This window comes from Pan paniscus, chromosome 16 (assembly GCF_029289425.2).
Source record: "Pan paniscus chromosome 16, NHGRI_mPanPan1-v2.0_pri, whole genome shotgun sequence".
In the NCBI taxonomy this organism is placed as follows: Eukaryota; Metazoa; Chordata; class Mammalia; order Primates; family Hominidae; genus Pan; species Pan paniscus.
The window spans coordinates 48097089-48118526 of NC_073265.2; the positions used below are offsets into that span (position 1 = coordinate 48097089).

The 21438-nt window shown below is 41.1% G+C and overlaps 1 protein-coding gene across 6 annotated transcripts in view; it reads left to right on the forward strand.

The window, feature by feature from the left end:
• Positions 1 to 21438, forward strand: part of MINDY2 (MINDY lysine 48 deubiquitinase 2) — a 93697-nt gene that overhangs the window by 64687 nt on the left and 7572 nt on the right. For all 6 annotated transcript variants that reach the window (XM_063596680.1, XM_063596679.1, XM_008953221.6 and 3 more), the window contains 2 exons: positions 14430 to 14603; positions 18909 to 19103. In XM_063596680.1, the coding sequence (XP_063452750.1) occupies positions 14430 to 14603; positions 18909 to 19103 (369 nt within the window). The remainder of the gene's footprint in view (positions 1 to 14429; positions 14604 to 18908; positions 19104 to 21438) is intronic.

The following is a 21438-nucleotide window of genomic DNA, read 5'->3' on the forward strand; positions in this document are numbered from 1 at the left end:
GTGCGGCCAGAACTAGGATGACATCTAATTATGGAAGTTTATATTTCAGTGCTAAAGGAATTTAGAAGAAATAAATTTATTTATTTATTTAGATGATTTGCCTTTATGATAGTGTTTGCTATTATTAAACTTTAATGACTTTAATGTGACCAAACATTAAATTCTTTAATAATGTGTGGCTTTAAATTCTTCCTGTAGTGCCGTTTATGGCTCTGTCAAAAACATTTACTGTTTTACTCTTTTTATCTCTTATAGCCATTCTTTTTGTTGTTACAGCTGTCACTTAGTTCAGAAGTTTGTCAGCTTATACATAGATTTCTTCAGTAGTAGAGTAGAATACTGTTCTGATCCCATCAGTAATATACCGAAAATGTTCAGTAGCACTTCATGCGTGGGGATAAAAATACAAGATATGTTCTATTTGCCAACACTTTACTTCAGCCAAAATGGTGTCTATTCACTGATAACTCTCCATCCCATACACACACTATACCTTCTAATTTCTGCACTTTACTGCCATATCTTGAAGGAGTGGGTTGCCCCTCCACACCTGTGGGTGTTTCTCATTAGGTGGAATGAGAGACTTGGAAAAGACAGAGACACAGAGACAAAGTATAGAGAAAGAAAAAAGGGGGCCCAGGGGACCGGGCGTTCAGCATACGGAGGATCCACGCCAGCACCGGCCTCTGAGTTCCCTTAGTATTTATTGATCATTATCGGGTGTGGCAGGATAATAGGATAATAGTGGAGAGAAGGTCAGAAGGTAAACACTTGAACAAATATCTCTGCATCATAAACAAGGTAAAGAAAAAAGTGCTGTGCTGTTGATGTTCATATACATAAACATCGCAATGCCTTAAGGAGCAGTATTGCTGCCAGCATGTCCCATCTTCAGCCCTAAGGCAGTTTTCCCCTGTCTCAGTAGATGGAGTATACAATCGGGCTTTACACCAAGACATTCCATTGCCCAGGGACAAGCAGGAGACAGAAGCCTTCCTCTTATCTCAACTGCAAAGAGGCGTTCCTTCCTCTTTTACTAATCCTCCTCAGCACAGACCCTTTATGGATGTCGGGCTGCCGGACGGTCAGGTCTTTCCCTTCCCACGAGGCCATATTTCAGACTGTCACATGGGGAGAAACCTTGGACAATACCTGGCTTTCCTAGGCAGAGGTCCCTGCAGCCTTCCGTAGTGTTTTGTGTCTCTGGGTACTTGAGATTAGGGAGTGGTGATGACTCTTAACAAGCATGCTGCCTTCAAGCATTTGTTTAACAAAGCACACCCTGCACAGCCCTTAATCCATTTAACCCTTAGTTGACACAGCACACGTTTCAGGGAGCACAGGGTTGGGGGTAGGGTTACAGATTAACAGCATCTCAAGGCAGAAGAATTTTTCTTAATACAGAACAAAATGGGAGTCTCCTATGTCTACTTTCTGCACAGACGCAGTAACAATCTGATCTCTCTCTCTTTTCCCCACAATATCTCACTCCTTAATCCCTGTTTGGAAAGGTCTTCTCATTCCTTTTTGCCTGTCCCAATTTTACCCATCCTTTAAGAAGCTTTTAAATACTAACTCTTTAGTAAAGCTACTTCTACTCTCCTCAAACCAGTGGTTCTCAACCGAAATTGTATGCTAAAACTGTATGGGAGGCTTTTTTAAAACTGCCAATCCTCAGAACCTACCACCAACTCCATTAAATGAGAATCTCTGGAGGTGGGATCTGAGCATCATTAATTTTGAGTGCTTTTCAGGTTATTTTAATGTGCAGCTAAGGCAGAGTACAATTCTCTAACCATCATCTAGCTGTTATTGGCTACATCATCTTTTTTTAGCCCTTATTGGTTAATACCTAGTTACCAGTTTTCTTTCCATGTAAATGTGTCATTTTTTTCTAAATGAAAGTGGCTTATTAAAGTCGTGAATTACATCTTCATATTTTCTTCAACACTTTAGTCAATGAATTACACAAAATAGTATAAAATAATGACTTGTTTGCTTATGTAAGAATATCCTTAAAGCCGTTGCTCTCCCATTCCTATCTTAGTTATAGCAACAGCTCATTTGTATAACTTCAACATTTTAGCTAGATGTATGTCAGATGTGGGCCCAGAGTCATCCATACTCCTCAGAAATCTAAGGCCAAAGGACATAAGGATCAGATTTATTGCTACATGGTGAATACTGCTAAATCATTTTATTTCTTACTTAACCTGACCTCTCAAGTCTAGGATTTATTCATTTATTTAACAAATATTTATTGAGCATGTATCATGTCTGGGTGCTCACTAGTAGTAGGAATACAGCCATGAGCAAGGAAGCTATGGTTTTTGCCTATTAAGGACCTCGTAGTTTGACAAGGGGCAGATATTAAATAATTACACAAATAATTATTAATTTATTTCTATTGAGATACATTTTGTTAAGGATACATATCACAAGCTGTGAGTGTTTTTATCAGGATTTATAAGTTAGTTGCTTTTATCGGGACTTATAACTTAGGGATTGTCAGGAAAGATTTATTTAAGAAGGTCACATTTAAAATGATACCTGAGGCTGGGTGCGGTGTCTCACGCCTGTAATCCCAGCACTTTAGGAGGCCAAGGCGGGTGAATCACCTGAGGTCAGGAGTTCGAGACCAGCCTGGCCAACATGGTGAAACCCCGTCTTTACTAAAAATACAAAAATTAGCTGGGCATGGTGGTGGGTGCCTGTAATTCCAGCTACTTGGGAGGCTGAGGCAGGAGAATCGCCTGAACCTGGGAGGTGGAGGTTGCAGTGAACTGAGAATGTGCCATTGCACTCCAGCCTAAGCGACAAGAGCGAAACTCTGTCTCAGTAATTAATTAATTCATTAAATAAAAATAAAATGATACCTAAAAAGTGAATCTTCTAGTTTAATCAGTTGGCCAAAAAAGAGTTAACTTAGCAGATAGAACATGTATGCAAAGGCCCTGAGGAAGGAAACAGCTTGACTCCTGAGGAATTAAAAGAAAGTCAGTGTGCCTGAAACATAGCAAGTAAAAGGAATGAAGAAAGGCCAAATAGATAGCCAGGCACTAGATCTTGTAAAGTCTTGGGTTTTTTGTTTTGTTTTGTTTTGTTTTGTTTTTGAGATGGGGTCTTGCTGTCACCCAGGCTGGAGTGCAATGGCACAATCTCGGCTCACTGCAAGCTCCGCCTCCCGGGTTCATGCCATTCTCCTGCCTCAGCCTCCAGAGTAGCTGGGACTACAGGCACCCGCCACCACACCCAGCTAATTTTTTTGTATTTTTAGTAGAGACAGGGTTTCACTGTGTTAGCCAGGATGGTCTCAATCTCCTGATCTCGTGATCTGCCTGCCTCGGCCTCCCAAAGTGCTGGGATTACAGGCGTGAGCCACCACACCCGGCCTATTGCATCTCAAAATTAACTATAATTCTTTTTTTTTTTTTTTTGAGACAGGGTGGGGTCTCACTCCATCACCCAGGATGGAGTGCAGTGGCTACTATCATTCTCAGTATCTAATAATCTAGTCCATATTCAAATTTGCCACTTGTCCCCAAAATAGTTCTATGGATGGTTTGTTCAAACCAGGATCTAATCAAAGACCATGCATTGCATTTGATAGAATAACTCCATTTTGATATGATCCAAATCTTGTGTTCTTCAGGGATCCTATGGGCATTTGGATGATTATTTATGCCCCATTAAAATTCTTGGTTCTATTTCCTATATTCCTATTGTACCAGCTTTCCAATCCTGAGTCTTTAGATAAGACACTGCTTTACTTCTGACAGAGTACCCAGTGAGTGCTTTTTTTTTTTTTTTTTTTTTTTTTCCTGAAACAGGGTCTTGCTCTGTCACCCAGGCTTGAGTGCGCTGGTGCAATCTCAGATCACTGCAACCTCTGCCTCCTGGGTTCAAGCGATCCTCATGGCTCAGCCTCCCAAGCAACTGGGACTACAGGTGTACACCATCACACCTGGCCAATTTAAAATTTTTTTTTAGAGACAGGATATCCCTGTGTTGCCCAAATTGGTCTTGAGCTCCTGGGCTCAAGCAGTCTGCCCAACTCAACCTCCCAGAGTGTTGGGATTACAGGTGTGAACCACTACGCCCAGACATGAGTGCATTCTTTATAAGGGTCAAAAGCACGTCTTCTTCATTGACCCAGTGACAGATTACCTGATTTACAACAGAATCTATAACACTTTGGCTGTTGGTGTAGAATAGAACCCCTAAAGGAATACTTTTAAAATATTAAATGAATGCTAAATAAAATTTAGGGAAGGGGTTCTTCCAGCATGGTGTCCATTTGCTTAATAAGGGAATAAGGCAGAGAGAGGATTGTGCCTTTGTTCTATTAAGGCTGTTCATCATTAAGATTATTATTCTCTCCTACTAATTCCTGAGTTGTTTGTAGCACTTTATAAACTAGAGCCCCAGAGAATGTGTGATTTCATAAGGACACAAATAATAATTTTTAAAAATAGAGGCTGGGCATGGTGGCTCATGTGTGTAATCCTAGCACTTTGGGAGGCGAAGGCTGGACAGTCGCTTGAGGCCCAGAGTTCAAAGCCAGCCTGGACAACATAGGAAGACCCCATCTCAACAAATAATTTTGAAAGTTAGCCAGTGTGGTGGTACGCACCTATAGTCCCAGTTACTCGGGTGGCTGAGGTGGGAGGATCACTTGAGCCCTGAGCCCAGAAGGGTGAGGCTGCGGTGAGCCATGATGGCACCAAAAAAAAAAAAAAAGGAAACCTTTTTTAAACAAACTATGGCTACTTTTAAATCTACATTACATCTTCCATATCTTCCTCCTGCCTCTAGCATTTCACTTTTGAGAAACCCTGAGTTTTGAGGGACATCTTATGCATTCATATTTAATGACCAGCCAGGCTTACACATGTAATTGCAGTACTTTGAGAGGCAGAGGTGGGAAGATCGCTTGAGCCCAGTAGTTAGAGACCAGCATGGACAATGAAGTAAGACCTTGTCTGTACAAAAAACTTTAAAAAAATTAGCCAGGCATGGTGGTGTGTGCCCATAGTCCCAGCTCTTTGGGAGGCTGAGATGGGAGGATAATTTGAGTCCAGGAGATCGAAGCTACAGTTAACTGTGATCATGCCACTGCACTCCAACCTGGATGACAGAGTAAGACCTTCTTTCAAAATAAAAGGAAAAATTATATTTAATGGTCACAGTGTTTTCCATCTTTCTACTCCTGTGAACTCTTTCTCTTTGGAACATGTATCGCATAAATACATCTCATCTCACAGAATTCAAGATATACTTTCAGGCCAGGTGTGGTGTGGTGGTTCACACCTGTAATCCCAGCACTTTAGGAGGCCAAGGCGGGTGGATCACTTAAGGTCAGGAGTTCGAGACCAGCCTGGCAAACATGGTGAAACCCCATCTCTACTAAAAATACAAAACCTAGCTGGGCATGGTGGCATGTGCCCGTAATGCCAGCTACTCAGAAGGCTGAGACAGGAGAATCGCTTGAATCCAGGAGAGGCGGAGGTTGCAGTGAGCCAAGATCATGCCACTGCACTCCAGCCTGGGTGACAGAGCGAGACTCCATCTCAAAAAAAACAAAAAAGATATACTTTTAACAAACAAAATTTAACATCTAAATAGAATACTTTTCTACTTCAGTGGTGTTTACAACTAGGGGCTTATAATAATAAATTGCCAGTCTATAATGAACTGGCAATCAGACATAAATATCTATACTTCTATTATTTTGTTAGTGGGGCTACTTTTTAGGGATTTTTTTTTTTTTTTTTTTTTTTTTTTGAGATGGAGTCTCACTCTGTTGCCCAGACTGGAGTGCGGTGGCGCAATCTCAGCTCACCACAACCTCCACCTCTCAGGTTCAAGTGATTCTCCTGCCTCAGCCTCCCAAGTAGTTGGGATTACAGGCGGGTACCACCACTCCCGGCTTATTTTTTTTAGTAGAGATTGGTTGCACCATGTTGTCCAGACTGGTCTCAAATCCCTGACGTCAAGTGATCTGCCCACCTTGACCTCCCAGAGAACTGAGGTTACAGGTGTGAGCCACTGAGCCCGGACTAATTTTTATTACGACTTTTCAGAGGATCTTTATGCTTCCAGGTATTCATGATTATATTATATCATTATCATCTCAAGACCTAGGCCAACAGGGGAAAGTCCATGATGGCAGGACAAAAATGATTACCTAGGAAGGGTCACCTCCAGTTTCTTTACTGGTTGTACCAATTTCTGTAGGAATTTACTAAACCCTATATATGAAAAGTTTTTTTAAATATTTATTTATTTATTTAATTTTTTTTTGAGTGTGCGTTAAAATCTTTTGTCATCCAGAGTCTTTTGGAATTCTAGAGATGTTTGAGCTGTGGGCTTTGACAAGAAGGGAAGGGAGGTATATATGCTTTCTAGTTATTAATGGTATTGTTTACATCTCTATTCTAACTCCCATTTCTAGATATTGTATAGAAGCAGGAGCAAATTCTCTGTTAAGTTAAACTGTTTTTTTGTTTGTTTATTTGTTTGTTTGAGATGGAGTCTCACTCTGTTGTCCAGGCTGGAGTGCAGTGGCACAATCTTGGCTCACTGCAACCTCCACCTCCCCGGTTCAAGTGATTCTCCTGCCTCAGCCCCCCGAGTAGCTGGGATTACAGGTGCCTGCCACCACATCCAGCTAATTTTTGTATTTTTAGTAGGAATGGGGTTTCACCATGTTGGCCAGGCTGGTCTCAAACTCTTGACCTCAGATGATCCACCCACCTTGGCCTCCCAAAGTGCTGGGATTACAGGTGTGAGCCGCTGCACCCAGCCTAGGGTTAGGCTTTTTGGTGATCCTCTATACACCAAAGTGGTGTTTAAAGGACCACTAGGTGGTGTTTCAGTACAGCAAACCATTGAAAAGTATATAGATGTTTCTAAAACCTGCACCTGGACAAAGTATTCTCTGTTTATTAACTTCATGATTTCATCTTTATCTATTTATTTTTACCACAGCTGATTTTATCTTTTTTTTTTCTTTCTTTTTGAGACAGAGTCTTACTCTGTCACCCAGGCTGGAGTGCAGTGGAGCAATCTCAGCTCACTGCAACCTCCACCTCCCAGGTTCAAGCAATTCTTGTGCCTCAGCCTCCCAAGTAGCTGGGATTATGGGCGTGTGCCACCACGCTCAGCTAATTTTTTGTATTTTTAGTAGAGACGGGGTTTTGTCATATTGCCCAGCCTAGTCTCGAACTCCTGACCTCAGGCAATCTGCCCGCCTCTGCCTCCCAAAGTGCTAGGATTACAGGCGTGAGCCACGCGTTTGGCCTCGATTTTATCTTTACATACTTTTTTAAGCCTTCTGCTATCATGAGGTCACAATGGATGTGTTAATCAAACTGATCCATTTTTTGTGAATAATATCTACCAATCAACCTCACACTTCCGAAAGAATATAGTACAAACAATGATTTCTATTGCACAGGACATTTTCTCTGACCACAGATATTGACTTCCTGTTGTTGGAAAGTCCTCTTATCATTCCTAGTTTTGTGGTTTACTGTTGTTAAATTCTGGAAAAATACCTCTGTGTTTCTTTCATTATTAGCAAAGTAAAATCCATCTCTGTTAGTTATTACTTGTAATAACATCCTCCATGAACCCTTCATTAAACTTTTTATTCCTCATCTATATATTGGCAACAAATAGGAATAGCCCTAATTTCTGTTATCATTTATATCACTTCTTTCCTTGTACATCCACCTGGTCTTCTACAATTAAACTGGGCGGATCCTCTTTGTGAAATACACATTGACCTCACTATTTATTTATTTACTTATTATTATTATTATTATTTTGAGATGGAATCTCGCTCTGTCACCCAGGCTGGAGTGCAGTGGCGTGATCTCGGCTCACTGCAAGCTCCGCTTCCCAGGTTCATGCCATTCTCCTGCCTCAGCCTCCCGAGTAGCTGGGACTACAGGCCCCCGCCACCACGCCCAGCTAATTTTTTTTTTTTTTTTTTGTATTTTTAGTAGAGATGGGGTTTCACCGTATTAGCCAGGATGGTCTCGATCTCCTGACCTCGTGATCTGCCTGACTCGGCCTCCCAAAGTGCTGGAATTACAGGTGTAAGCCACTGTGCCTGGCCAATTTTTTTTTTTTTTAATTTTTTTTTGTGTGTGAGACACTTTTATTCTGTCACCCAGGCTAGAGTGCAGTGGTATGATCTTGGCTCACTGCAACCTCCGCCTCCCGGGTTCAAGAGATTCTCATGCCTCAGACTCCTGAGTAGCTGGGATTATAGGCGCACACCACCATGTCCAGCTAATTTTTTGTATTTTTGGTAGAGACAGAGTTTCACCAAGTTGACCAGGCTGGTCTTGAACTCCTGACCTCAAGTGATCCACCCACCTCAGCCTCCCAAAGTGCTGGGATTACAGGCATGAGCCACTGCACTGAGCCAACTTCATGATTTTCTTATAAGTAATTTCAATTTTGGGGGCCAGATACAGTGGCTTACGGCTGTAATCCCAACACTTTGGAAGGCTCATGATTCTATGAAGATAATACGCTTTTCCTTTCTTTTCTTTTTTTTTTTTTTGAGACAGAGTTTCACTCATTGTCCTTCCTGGAGTGCAATGGTGTGATCTTGGCTCATTGCAACCTCTGCCTCCTGGGTTCAAGCAATTTTCCTGCCTTAGCCCCCCTGGTAGCTGGGATTACAGGTGCATACCACCATGCTTGGCTAATTTTGTACTTTTAGTAGAGACACAGTTTCACCATGTTCGTCAGGCTGGTCTTGAACTCCTGACCTCAGGTGATCCACCTGCCTCGGTCTCCCAGAGTGCTGGGATTACAGGCGTGAGCCACCGCGCCTGGCTGATCTGTGCTTTTCAACAGCATAACTAGATTGATTTCTGTGAGCAGAATGAGGAGACCATAAGAGAGCAAATGCTTTCCTGTGGGTCACTATAGATAGTGAGATGACTATTTATCCATGCAGGAAATTTGAAAGTGTAAAGATGGGTTGTATAAACCATTTCTGTCCTAGAAACAGACTCATTTAAGTCAGTTTTGCTTCTCATATTGTACATATGATCATGACTGTTGGATTCCTATCCTTACCTAATTCTATATCCTAGATCTAGTTGTTCCATTTCATTTTTATGGCCCTCCTTCACCACCCTCTGATAACTTCTGCTTGCTCTTAACTAAGATTACATAGCCCCTGTCTAGATCACATAGCTTCTAGATCTTTGGTTCATATAATGATATCTGCATAGCTCTTTTCCTATTATGACTTCTTGATTGTCCTTTTACCGTAGCAACCTTTATATTCATGTCATAACTGTTTCCCCTATCTCTTGGTTTTAAATTACTGACATCTCTGAAGTATATTCAGTCCCAACGTTTTTGAGGTTGGTTGTTTTGTTGTTGTTATTTCTTTTTTACCATAAACTCAGTCAGATGGTATGAGGTTGGTTCTGTTTGCTTTTTTACTTTATGTTTAGGGATTAGAAGTGAAAAGTAGTTTAGAAGGAGGTACAGTTCTGGATAAATACTAAAACCACGTTAAAGAAATAAATTTGTTTATTCTATTTCCTCTTTGACTAAGGCCGTAGTGGAAATTTTTTCCACAGAATGCTACATTTAAGTAACAATCCATTAAGTTTAGCTATTTTTAAAGCTGGTTGATATATCAAAAATTGTCACTTTTTAAATTAAAAGGGGAGGGGGCGGAATTTGGAAACTGGAATAAGGAAAGTGATGATTTCATAGTACAAGCAGAGAGATTTATCTTTTTCTCTTAAATAGGAGATAGAAGCAGATAGACACAGAAATTGAGATCGATTTAGATGATACTCATGAATATAATATCTTCTGTTTATGAAGCAGTTAGGAGCTTTGTACTATATTAAGCATTTTATATTGATTATCTCATTTAATCTTCACAACTCCTCTGTGAGGAGTGGATATTATTATTCTCACTTAATGGCTGAGGGAACATGTAAAGACCCTAAGTAACTTGCCCAAGACCACTTAGCTTATCAGCATTTCCAGTGTGACTTTCAAGTCCACTTTCAACTTGACTTTCAAGTCAGCAACTATGCTTCACTGCCTCTCTGGGTGGATAAGAAAGTGCTTTTTTGGATAAGACTACATTTGTTAAGTAGGAGTAGTAAGTTCATTTTTGATACTTAAAATACTTTAGAAACTCTCTTAGAAATGTATAAATTTTCAAATTATAAAGTACCTTAGAAACTTCAGAATTTCTAAGAAGAAAAACTAAAGTCTAGAGATGTTAGGTAATTTGTGTTTAGGTGTGTTGGTGTTTTGTTTTGAGACAGAGTCTCGCTCTGTCGCCCAAGCTGGAGTACAGTGGCACAATTTTGGCTCACTGGATCCTCTATCTCTTCGGTTCAAGCGATTCTTCTGCCTCAGCCTCCTGAGTAGCTGAGACTACAGGCACGTACCACTACACCTGGCTAACTTTTTGTATTTTTAGTAGAGACGGGGTTTCACCATATTGGCCAGGCAGGTCTCAAACTCCTGACCTCAAGTGATATGTCCACCTCAGCCTCCCAAAGTGCTAGGATTACAGGCGTGAGCCACCACACCCGACTTAGAGATGTTAAGTAATTTGAATCCGAGTTAGTTAACCAAAAATATTTAGCCAGTGCTTTCCTCCATATTGGATCACAAAAGAACACGGAATGAAAACCTATTCTGTCCAAAAATACCCTCATAAATTAATTCTACATGGAGTAGTTACTTGTATTAACAACATACCTGACAGTGGAGTTCGAGACCAGCCTGACCAACACAGTGAAACCCCCTCGCTACTAAAAATACAAAAATTAGCCGGGCGTGGTGGTGGGCACCTATAGTCCCAGCTACTCAGGAGGCTGAGGCAGGAGAATGGCGTGAACCTGGGAGGCGGAGTTTGCAGTGAGCCAAGTCACGCCACTGCACTCCAGCCTGGGCAACAGAGTGAGACTCTGTCTCAAAAAAAAAAAAAAAAAATCCTGACAATATCATCACAATTTGTAAATTGATAAAGTAGAAGAAAACTTGTCAAATTTAATAATATTTTATAAATTTACAAATTGTGACAATATTGACATTTCATATAATTTGAACTAATACACAATTAAGAATTTAATGCATTAAAACCTATTCTATATTATTATTTATGAAATTTTTCAGTATTTTAAAAACTGATGAAATTAGAAGGAAGATTTGAGTCTTAAGAAAGCATTGACTGCATAATCTAGCAAAAGTGCTGGAATATCAGTGCAAGAAATATTCTTGATAGTGATTTAACCATAGACTCTCAGGATCAGATGGGCCTAAACTAGTACTATAGTCATAGATATTTTGCTATTCTATGCTATACTTACATAAAGGAACTGTGGACTAATAATCTCCATTGTTGGCCAGGCACGGTGGCTCACGCCTGTAATCCCAGCACTTTGGGAGGCTGAGGCGGGCGGATCACAAGGTCAGGAGATCGAGACCATCCTGGCTAACACGGTGAAACCCCGTCTCTACTAAAAAATACAAAAAAAAATTAGCCGGGCATGGTGGCGGGCGCCTGTAGTCCCAGCTACTTGGGAGGCTGAGGCGGGAGAATGGGGTGAACCCAGGAGGCGGAGGTTGCAGTGAGCCAAGATTGTGCCACTGCACTCCAGCACTCCAGCCTGGGCGACAGAGTGAGACTCCGTCTCAAAAAAAAAAAAAAAAAAAATCTGCATTGTTGACAGTGAACCAGTTATAGTTTTTTTAAAAAAATAAATGTCAGGCCAGGCACAGTGGCTCATACCTGTAATCCCAGCACTTTGGGAAGCTGAGGTGGTGGATCATCTGAGGTCAGGAGTTCGAGACCAGCCTGGCCAACATGGTGAAACTCCATCTCTACTAAAAATACAAAAATTAGCCAGGCGTGGTGGTGTGCTCCTGTAGTTGCAGCTACTTGGGGTTCAGGCAGGACAGTCGCTTGAACCCAAGAGGCTGAGGCTGCAGTGAGCCAAGATCACACCACTGCACTCCAGCCTGGGCGACAGAGTGAGACTGAGACCCTGCCTAAAAAAAAAAAAAAAAAATGGACAACCCACAAAATGGGAGAAAACATTTGCAAACTACCTATGTGACAAGGGATTAATAACCAGAACATATAAGGAGCTCAAACAGCTCTCTAGAAAAAAAAAAATCTCATAATCAAATTTAAAACGGGAAAATGATTTCAGTAGATATTTCTCCAAAGAAGTCATGCAAATGAGGCCAAGTGTGGTGGCTCACACCTGTAATCCCAGCACTTTGGGAGGCCAAGGTGGGCAGATCACTTGAGGTCAGGAATTCGAGACCAGCCTGGCCAACATGGTAAAACCCCATCTCTACTAAAAATACAAAAATTAGCCAGGTGTGATGGTGGGTATCTGTAATCCCAGCTACTCAGGAGCCTGAGACAGGAGAATCACTTGGACCTGGTAGATGGAGGTTGCAGTGAGCCAAGGTCACACCACTGAACTCCAGCCTGGGCAACAGAATGAGACTCCATCTTAAAGAAAAAAGATAAACAAATGGCAGTCAGGTATGTGAAAAGGTGCTGAACATCACTGGTCATCTGAGAAATGCAAATCAAAACTATGAGATATCATCTCACCCCAGTTAAAATGTCTTTTTTCCAAAAGACAGACAATAACAAATGTTGGTGAGGATATGGAGAAAAGGGAACCCTCATACACTGTTGATGGGAATATAAATGAGTACAACCACTATGGAGAACAGTTTAGAGGTTCCTCAAAACACTAAAAGTAGAGCTGTTATACAATCCGGCAATCCCACTCCTAAGAATATACTCAAAAGAAAGGAAATCAGTATATCAAAGAGATATCTGCACTCCCAGGTTTATTGCAGCACTATTCGCAATAGCCAAGATGTGGAATCAAGCTGTGTCCATTGACAGACAAGTGGATAAAGAAAATGTGGTACACATACACAACGGAGCACTATTCACACACAAAACAGAATGACATCCTGTCAATTGCAACAACATGGATGGAACTGGAGGTCATAATGTTAAGTGAGATAAGCCAGGCACAGAAAGACACACTTCGCATGTTCTTTCTTATTTTTGCGGGCTAGAAATTAAAACAATTGAGCTCCTGGAGATAGAGAGTAGAATGATGGTTACCAGAGGCTGGGATGCGTATTTGGAGGCAGGCAGGATGGATGGTTAATGGATGTTAAAAAGAAAAAAAGAAAAAAACAGAATGATTGAGACCTAGCATTTGCTAACACAAGAGTGTGAGTATAGTCAAAAATAATTTAGTTGTACATTTTAAAATAACTAAAAGTATAATTGGATTGTTTGTAACACAAACAGTAAATGTTTGAGAGGATGGATACCACATTTACCCTCATGTGATTATTATGCATTGCATGCCTGTATCAAAATACTATGTAGGCCAGGCGCGGTGGCTCACGCCTGTAATCCCAGCACTTTGGGAGGCTGAGGCGGGTGGATCACGAGGTCAGGAGATCGAGACCATCCTGGCTAACACGGTAAAACTCTGTCTCTACTAAAAATACAAAAAATTAGCTGGACATGATGGCACACGCCTGTAGTCCCAGCTACTCAGGAGGCTGAGGCAGGAGAATCGCTTGAACCCAGGAGGCGGAGGTTGCAGTGAGCTGAGGTGGCACCACTGCACTCCAGCCTGAGCCGGGATGACAAAGTGAGACTCCTAAAAAAAAAAAACAAAAAAAAAAATCTCATGTAAGCCACAAATACATACACGTACTATGTATCCACAAAAATTAAAAATTAAAAAAAATTTTGTATGCAGGTACAGAGTTTATGTGATAAGGCAGGAAAATACAATCAATACTGGGCAATTTGGTGCTACAAAACAAGTACAAAACAATTGCGTTGTATCTATTATTGGTATACAAAAGAAGTACACTGATAATACAAAGTAGGTACAAAGTATTATTGGTGTATAAAAGGAGCAACTAATGGTGTAGAGAAAGGAAAAATAGGTGTGGATTGGACTAGTCATATAGGCTTAATTGGGGAAAAAAACAGGCAACATGGTATCATTTTTTGTGACTGTAATGTATTTTTCAGGAATTTGTATGGTATTTTTCTATTTTGTGAAATGAGATTATAAACCCCCCCAAAGGTGTTTATAAGTCATACATTAGCTGAACATGCCAAGAGCTCTTATTTCTTGTTATAGTGTAGTGTGCCAATTATAAACTATATTCAAAGCCGAGTGGATTTCAGGAAGTAAAATATCTACTTGGTCTATTTATTGTGTTGTACAGATCTAAACAGTAGGAATGTTTAATATATTCTGAAGATACAGATTGTAAAACTTTCCTTAAATATTATATTACTAGTTTTGATCAATTTAACAGTCCTTTTTCTTTTGTTACTTCTTATTAAGGGTCAACTGTATTTGTTGGTAACGGACCAGGGGTTTCTTACTGAAGAGAAAGTTGTTTGGGAAAGCCTACACAACGTAGATGGTGATGGAAATTTCTGTGACTCAGAATTTCATCTTCGACCTCCTTCAGATCCTGAAACTGTATACAAAGGACAACAAGATCAGATAGATCAGGTAAATTTGTATTGTCGTCTTTATAGTGGTTAAAATGCTGATTTTTTTCAAATGTGAATTCATTTATCCAAAATTTTTCAACTAAAGATTAATTCATCAATATGCTTGTGAAATTTTCCTGACACTTCCTGAATAGTTGGTGATCATTCTACATATACATTAATTATGTACTTTGGTGCAGAAGGCCAGATCATATTGAACAGTGAAGGTCATGGTCAGAAGTTTGAATTTTATTCTAATTGCAGTAGGAAAGCTATGTCAAGTATTAAACACAGAAGTGATGGGATCTTCTTTACCTTTTTAAAAGACTGTTATTTGGAGAATACATAAGAAGGAAACAGGTCTAAGCAGAGACAAACAGTCCAAGCAAGAGCTGATGATGGCTTAGCCTTGGGTGGTAGAGATGAAGAGATGAGCACATATCTGAGCTATATTTTGACTAGTTAGAAAAAGTAGAGGAGAGAGAATCTGGAAGGTAGCATATAGTGTATAAAGAATGGGTGGATATTCTAAACCTTAGAGGCCAAGGTAAGGAGGAGCAGTAGACATTTGTAGCAGGAGACGCACTAGGGAATAGAAGTTGCATTTAGCAATGAGACAGATGAGGTTTTTTTTTTTTTTGACAGATGAGATTTTTGCCTGCCATAAGTGGGCAGTCTTGGAGCCACAGGTCTGTTTATTATTAGAAGTATGATGGTGATGTGAATTCTTCCCTGACTGAGGCAAAAATATGGTCATGTTAAACAGTTGACATATATTTCACTCATAACAATTTAAGTGCACAAAGACTGTTCAGTTAGCCAATATTCAGTGAGGAGTTGTATTCCTGGCACTATAGTTAGGTCCTAGAGATACAAAGATAAATCATTGAGTCCTGTCCTTAAAGATGCTGCAGCCTAGTAGGGAAGGCAGATATTTGACCAACTCATGTTATATGTTCTATAATGGCAATTTGAAGAGCAGGTATCAAGTACACAAAAGAATATTTAATTCTCCGGGTGCGGTGGCTCACACCTGTAATCCCAGCACTTTGGGAGGCCGAGGCGGGTAGATCACCAGGTCAGGAGATCGAGACCATCCTGGCTAACACGGTGAAACCCCGTCTCTACTAAAAATATAAAAATCAATTATCCGGGCATGGTGGTGGGTGCCTGTAAGTCGCAGCTACTCAGGAGGCTGAGGCAGGAGAATGGCATGAACCCAGGAGGCAGAGCTTGCAGCGAGCCGAGATCGTGCCACTGCACTCCAGCCTGGGCGACAGAGCGAGACTCCATCTCAAAACAAAAAAAAGAATATTTAATTCAAACAAATATGCATCTTTCTAGGACTTTTCTTTGAAAAACAGTTCTGAAAGTCGTGCTCATTTTCCTTCAGAAGCTATACAGGGGTGTTGTTTTTTAAATGTTAAGAGAAATATGTGAGATTTTTCTAAGCATTATATTATATATAAAAAATACTGGGCCAGGCAGGGTGGCTCACACCTATAATCCCAGCACTTTGAGAGGCCGAGGCGGGTGGATCACCTGAGGTCAGGAGTTCAAGACCAGCCTGGCCAACATGGCGAAACCCTGTCTCTACTAAACATACAAAGATTAGCCAGGTGTGGTGGTGCGCACCTGTAACCCCAACTACTCGGGAGGCTGAGGTGAGAGAATCACTTGAACCCAGGGGGCGGAAGTTGCAGTGAGCCAAGATCGTGCCATTGCACTCCAACCTGGGTGACAGAGCAAGAGTCTGTCTCAAAAAAAAAAAAAGGCTGGGCACGGTGGCTCACACCTATAGTCGCAGCACTTTGGGAGGCCGAGGCGGGCCGATCACGAGGTCGGGAGATCAAGACCATCCTGGCTAACATGGTGAAACCCCGTCTTTAATTAGAAAAATGCAAAAAATTAGCCAGGCATGGTGGCACGCACCTGTAGTCTCAGCTACTCGGGAGACTGAGGCAGGAGAACTGCTTGAACCCAGGAGGCAGAGGTTGCAGTGAGCCAAGATGACGCCACTGCACTCCAGCCTGGACGACAGAGCGAGACTCCGTCTCAAAAAAGAAAAAAACTGGAGAAGGGGAATGAAGGCAGAGTGATAGATTGTCACAGTAGTCCAGATAAGGTGTTGAGATTGTTATCTGGAAGCAGCAAGAAAGAGGTGGATTCAAGACCATGAGGCTTCATAAAGAGCAGAGTTTGAAGAATTCAGAAGAACCTGAAGGACAAATTCTTTATATCTTTATATCCATGAGATAGTCATGCTATATATATGACAAGATCTTTCCAGGCAACAACCTTTTTTATTTTTTGAGACAGGGTCTCACTCTGTCACCAAGGCTAGAGTACAGTGGTGCGATCTCGGCTCACTGCAACCTCCACCTCCCAGGCTCAAGCAAACACCTCAGCCTCCTGAGTAGCTGGGACTACAGGCATGTGCCACCACACCCGGCTAATTTTTGTATTTTTAGTGGAGGCAGGGTTTCGCCATGTTACCCACACTGGTCTCGAACTCCTGGGCTCAAGTGATGTGCCCGCCTTGGCCCCCTAAAGTGCTGGGATTACAGGCGTGACCCACTGCACCTGGCCACAGGCAAAAACCATTTACCTATCCTCTGTATTATTTAAAATTATCTTATTTTGAGGGTAGATGGGGGAGGAGGTACACAGACTGGTCAAATTTTAGTCAACACCGACTCTTAATAAAGTGGATATTAAGTTAATCCTTGACCAAAATGCACTGTTTCTGATAGAAACTAATCTGAGTGTGTACATGGGAGGAGGGAGGAGATGGTTAAATAATTGAGTAAGACTATATGATGGCTACTATGTTGGCTTTAAAAGTCATCTTTTAGAAGAATATTTAATAATCTTGGGAAATTCTTATTTTCTTAAACAGAAGACTTTTATGACACTAAATGGAAAAGAAAACATTACAGTAGTTTCACAGGGTTGGTTTGAATTTGTATGGGAATGTAGAAAAATAATAATAAACTACTGTTAACAGTAGTTATCTCTGTGTAATGATATTATGGTGATTTAAACTTTGTTGTTTATGGTTTTCAGTTTTGTCTGAATTGCCTATAGGCATGTTTCTTTTGTAAATGGGGAACTTTTAAAAAAATTCTTTAAACCAATTTACTTATTTATTTATATATGAAACAGGGTCTCAGTCACCTAGGCTATAGTGCAATGGTGTGATCACAGCTCACTGCAGCCTCAACTTTCTGGCCTCAAGTGATCCTCCCACCTCAGCCTCCCCTAGTAGCTGGGACCATGGGCATGCATCACCATGCCCAGCTAATTTTTTTGTGTTTTTTGCAGAAACAGAGTTTTGCCATGTTGCTCAGGCTGGTCTCAAACTCCTGGGCTCAAGCAGCCTGCCTGCCTCAGCCTCCCAAAGTTCTGGGAATATAGGTGTGTGCCGTTGTACCTGACTCCCCGCTACTTTTTGTTTTGTTTTGTTTTTAGCTTTCTTGGCTGCCTATATATGGCTTCCAGAAAAAATTTCAAATACATTCCCCCAATTTTTTTTTTTTTTTCACGACTGAGTCTTGCTCTGTCACCCAGGCTGGAGTGCAGTGGCGTGATCTCAGCTCACTGCAACCTCTGCCTCCCAGGTTCAAGTGATTTTCCTGCCTTAGCTTCCCAAGTAGTTAGAATTACAGGCGTGCACCACCACACCCGGCTAATTTTTTGTGTTTTTGATAGAGACGGGGTTTCACCATGTTGGCCAGGGTGGTCTCGAACTCCTGGGCTCAAGCGATCCACCTGCCTTGGCCTCCCAAAGTGCTGGGATTATAGGCGTGAGCCACCGCACCTGGCCTCCAAAAATATTTAGAACAATGACAGAATCACTGAAATAAGTTCATAGCTCCCCAAGGGAAATACTTAGGAAGATAACTGTCATTTTAATTTTTAAAATAAAATGTTTTTTATTTTATTTTAATTATTTTGTTATTTTATATTGTTTTCTTTTTCTTTTTTTGTTTTTATTTTATTCATTTTTATAGACAGGGTCTCTCTCTGTCACCCATGCTGGGGTGCAGTGAGGAGATCATAACTCACTGTAATCTCAAACTCCTGGGCTGAAGCAATCCTCCTGCCTCAGCCTCCCAAGTAGCTAGGACTATAGGTGCACACCACCACACCTGGCTGGTTTTTAAACTTTTTTTGTAGAGACAGGGTCTTGCTATATTGCCCAGGCCTGGTATATTTTTTAAAAGCCATTCTTACAGCTTTATAGATATAACGTCTGTATTTGCAGTCATTCATTCTTGGGTAAAATCTCATAGCTAATGATGGTTATAATTTAATTTCTTAGGATTATCTTATGGCATTATCTCTACAACAAGAACAGCAGAGCCAAGAGATCAATTGGGAACAAATCCCGGAAGGAATCAGTGATTTGGAACTAGCAAAGAAACTCCAAGAGGAAGAGGACAGACGGGCTTCTCAATACTATCAGGAGCAGGAACAAGCAGCAGCTGCTGCTGCTGCTGCTTCTACACAGGCTCAGGTAAAAACTAGTGTTCTGAGTCTTAAATGTGATGATCACGGCTGGGTGTAGTGGCTCACACCTGTATTCCCAGCCCTTTGGGAGGCTGAGGCAGGCAGATTGCTTGAGGCCAGGAGTTCGAGACCAGCCTGGCCAACATGGCAAAACCCTATCTCTACTAAAAATACAAAATTAGCCGGGCGTGGTGGTGGTGAACGCTTGTAATCCCAGCTACTGGGAGGCTGAGGCAGGAGAATTGCTTGAACCTGGGAGGCAGAGGTTGCAGCGAGCTGAGATTGTGCCACTACACTCCAGTCGGGATGATAGAGCAAGACTCCTTCTCCAAAAAAAAAAAAGATGATCACTTTAGCAGTAAATTTCACTTGAGATAAAAAATTTTAAATTAGGTGTTAACTCTTCAATTTTGTTAGGATTTTAGCACCTATGGGTTTTATGACATTGTCCTAAGCTTGTATCTCGTTTAGTAAAATGTTTTCTCCTGAGGTTCTGATTTTCAAGTTTATTTTTAAAATTCGTAATAGCTGCAAAGAAAATAAGCCAATTTGGACGAAGTCCTTTCAATCAACTAGAGGGCAGTATGAGGTACTACTAGAAAAAATAGACTTTGGAGCCAGATAAATGTGGATTTGCATTTCCTGCTCCTGTCTCTCCTTCTAGTTGCAACCTCTTGGACGACGTCCTCTACCTCTCTTAGCCTCATTTTCCCTATCTGTAAAATAGAAGAACTCTTAAGTTTGTTGTGAAGAACAAATAATATTAGCGCTTACCCCAATGTTTAACATGTACTAGGTATTCAACAAATGTTGACATCTCCCTACTTTTCACTTTCTGTACTTAAACAGTTTAAAGCACTGAAAATTTAATGGTGGGATTCTACATGTTAGATCTCATTTCATTAAGTTAAAAATATTCCCCTTTTTTATGTTTATACCATGCCAGACTGCTGTTCCTTTTTTTTTTTTTTTTTTTTTTTTTTTAAGATGGAGTCTCACTCTGTTGCCCAGGCTGGAGTGCAGTGGCACAGTCTCGGCTCATTGCAACCTCTGCTTCCTGGGTTCAAGCAATTCTCCTGCCTCAGCCTCCCAAGTAGCTGGGATTACAGGTGTGTGCCACCATGCCCAGCTAATTTTTGTATTTTTAGTAGAGATGAGGTTTTACCATATTGGCCAGGCTGGTCTCAAACTCCTGACCTCAAGTGATTCACCCACTTCGGCCTCCCAAACTACTGGGATTACAGGTGTGAGGCACCACGCCTGGCCTAAACTGTTCGTTTTGATTCAGATACATAAGAAATTTTGATTTGGGCATACAAGAAAGCAAGATGCCCTTTTAAGTCTCATAAAACTAAATATAGAAGTCCCCATTAAAATAAGTATAAAATTTCTGTTTCTAGCTCAAATATCGACTACTCCACGCTTAATAGTTAAATCCTACCATGTTATGTCTAGGTTTTCACTCAAAAAAGGTGTCTTATTTCACTAAATACACTTATTCCACACTCCCAATTCTCAGGGGTTCTTTTCTCCTTTTAAAATCTGTTTATTATGGCTGGTGCGGTGGCTCACGCGTATAATCCCAGCACTTTGGGAGGCCAAGACAGGTGGATCTCGAGGCCAGGAGTTCTAGACCAGCCTGGCCAATATGATGAAACCCTGTCGCTACTAAAAATATAAAAAATTAGCTGGGTGTGGTGGCGTGCACCTGTAGTCCCAGCTACTCGGGAGACTGAGGCAGGAGAATCGCTTGAACCTGGGAGGCAGAGGTTGCAGTGAACCGAGATTGTGCCACTGCACTCCAGCCTAACAGAGTGAAACTCCATCTCAATTAAAAAAAAAAAAAAAAGTCTGTTTATTATGGAATTTAATGAGGTTTTGAAGAACTATTATAGTTTATCAAAAGGTGTCACTTTCTTTAACATTTTCTAAACTTTTAACAAATGTGTCTTCAATTTGACTTTAGGCAATATAATCTTATGTTATTTACTATTTGAAATGCCGACTTTGGGAGGCTAAGGTGGGCAGATCACAAAGTCAGGAGTGTGAGACCATCCTGGCCAACATAGTGAAACCCCGTCTCTACTAAAAATACAAAAAGTTAGCCAGGCGTGGTAGCAGGTGCCTGTAATCCCAGCTACTTGGGAGGCTGAGGCAGGAGAATCTCTTGAACCCAGGAGGTGGAGGTTGCAGTGAGACAAGATTGCACCATTGCACTCCAGCCTGGGCGACGGTGCAAGACTCTGTCTCAAAAAAAAAAAAAAAAAAAGAAAAGAAATTTTATTTATTTAGAATAATGAATACATTAATTATATCCAGAATGGTAGAGGTAATGGCTCAGA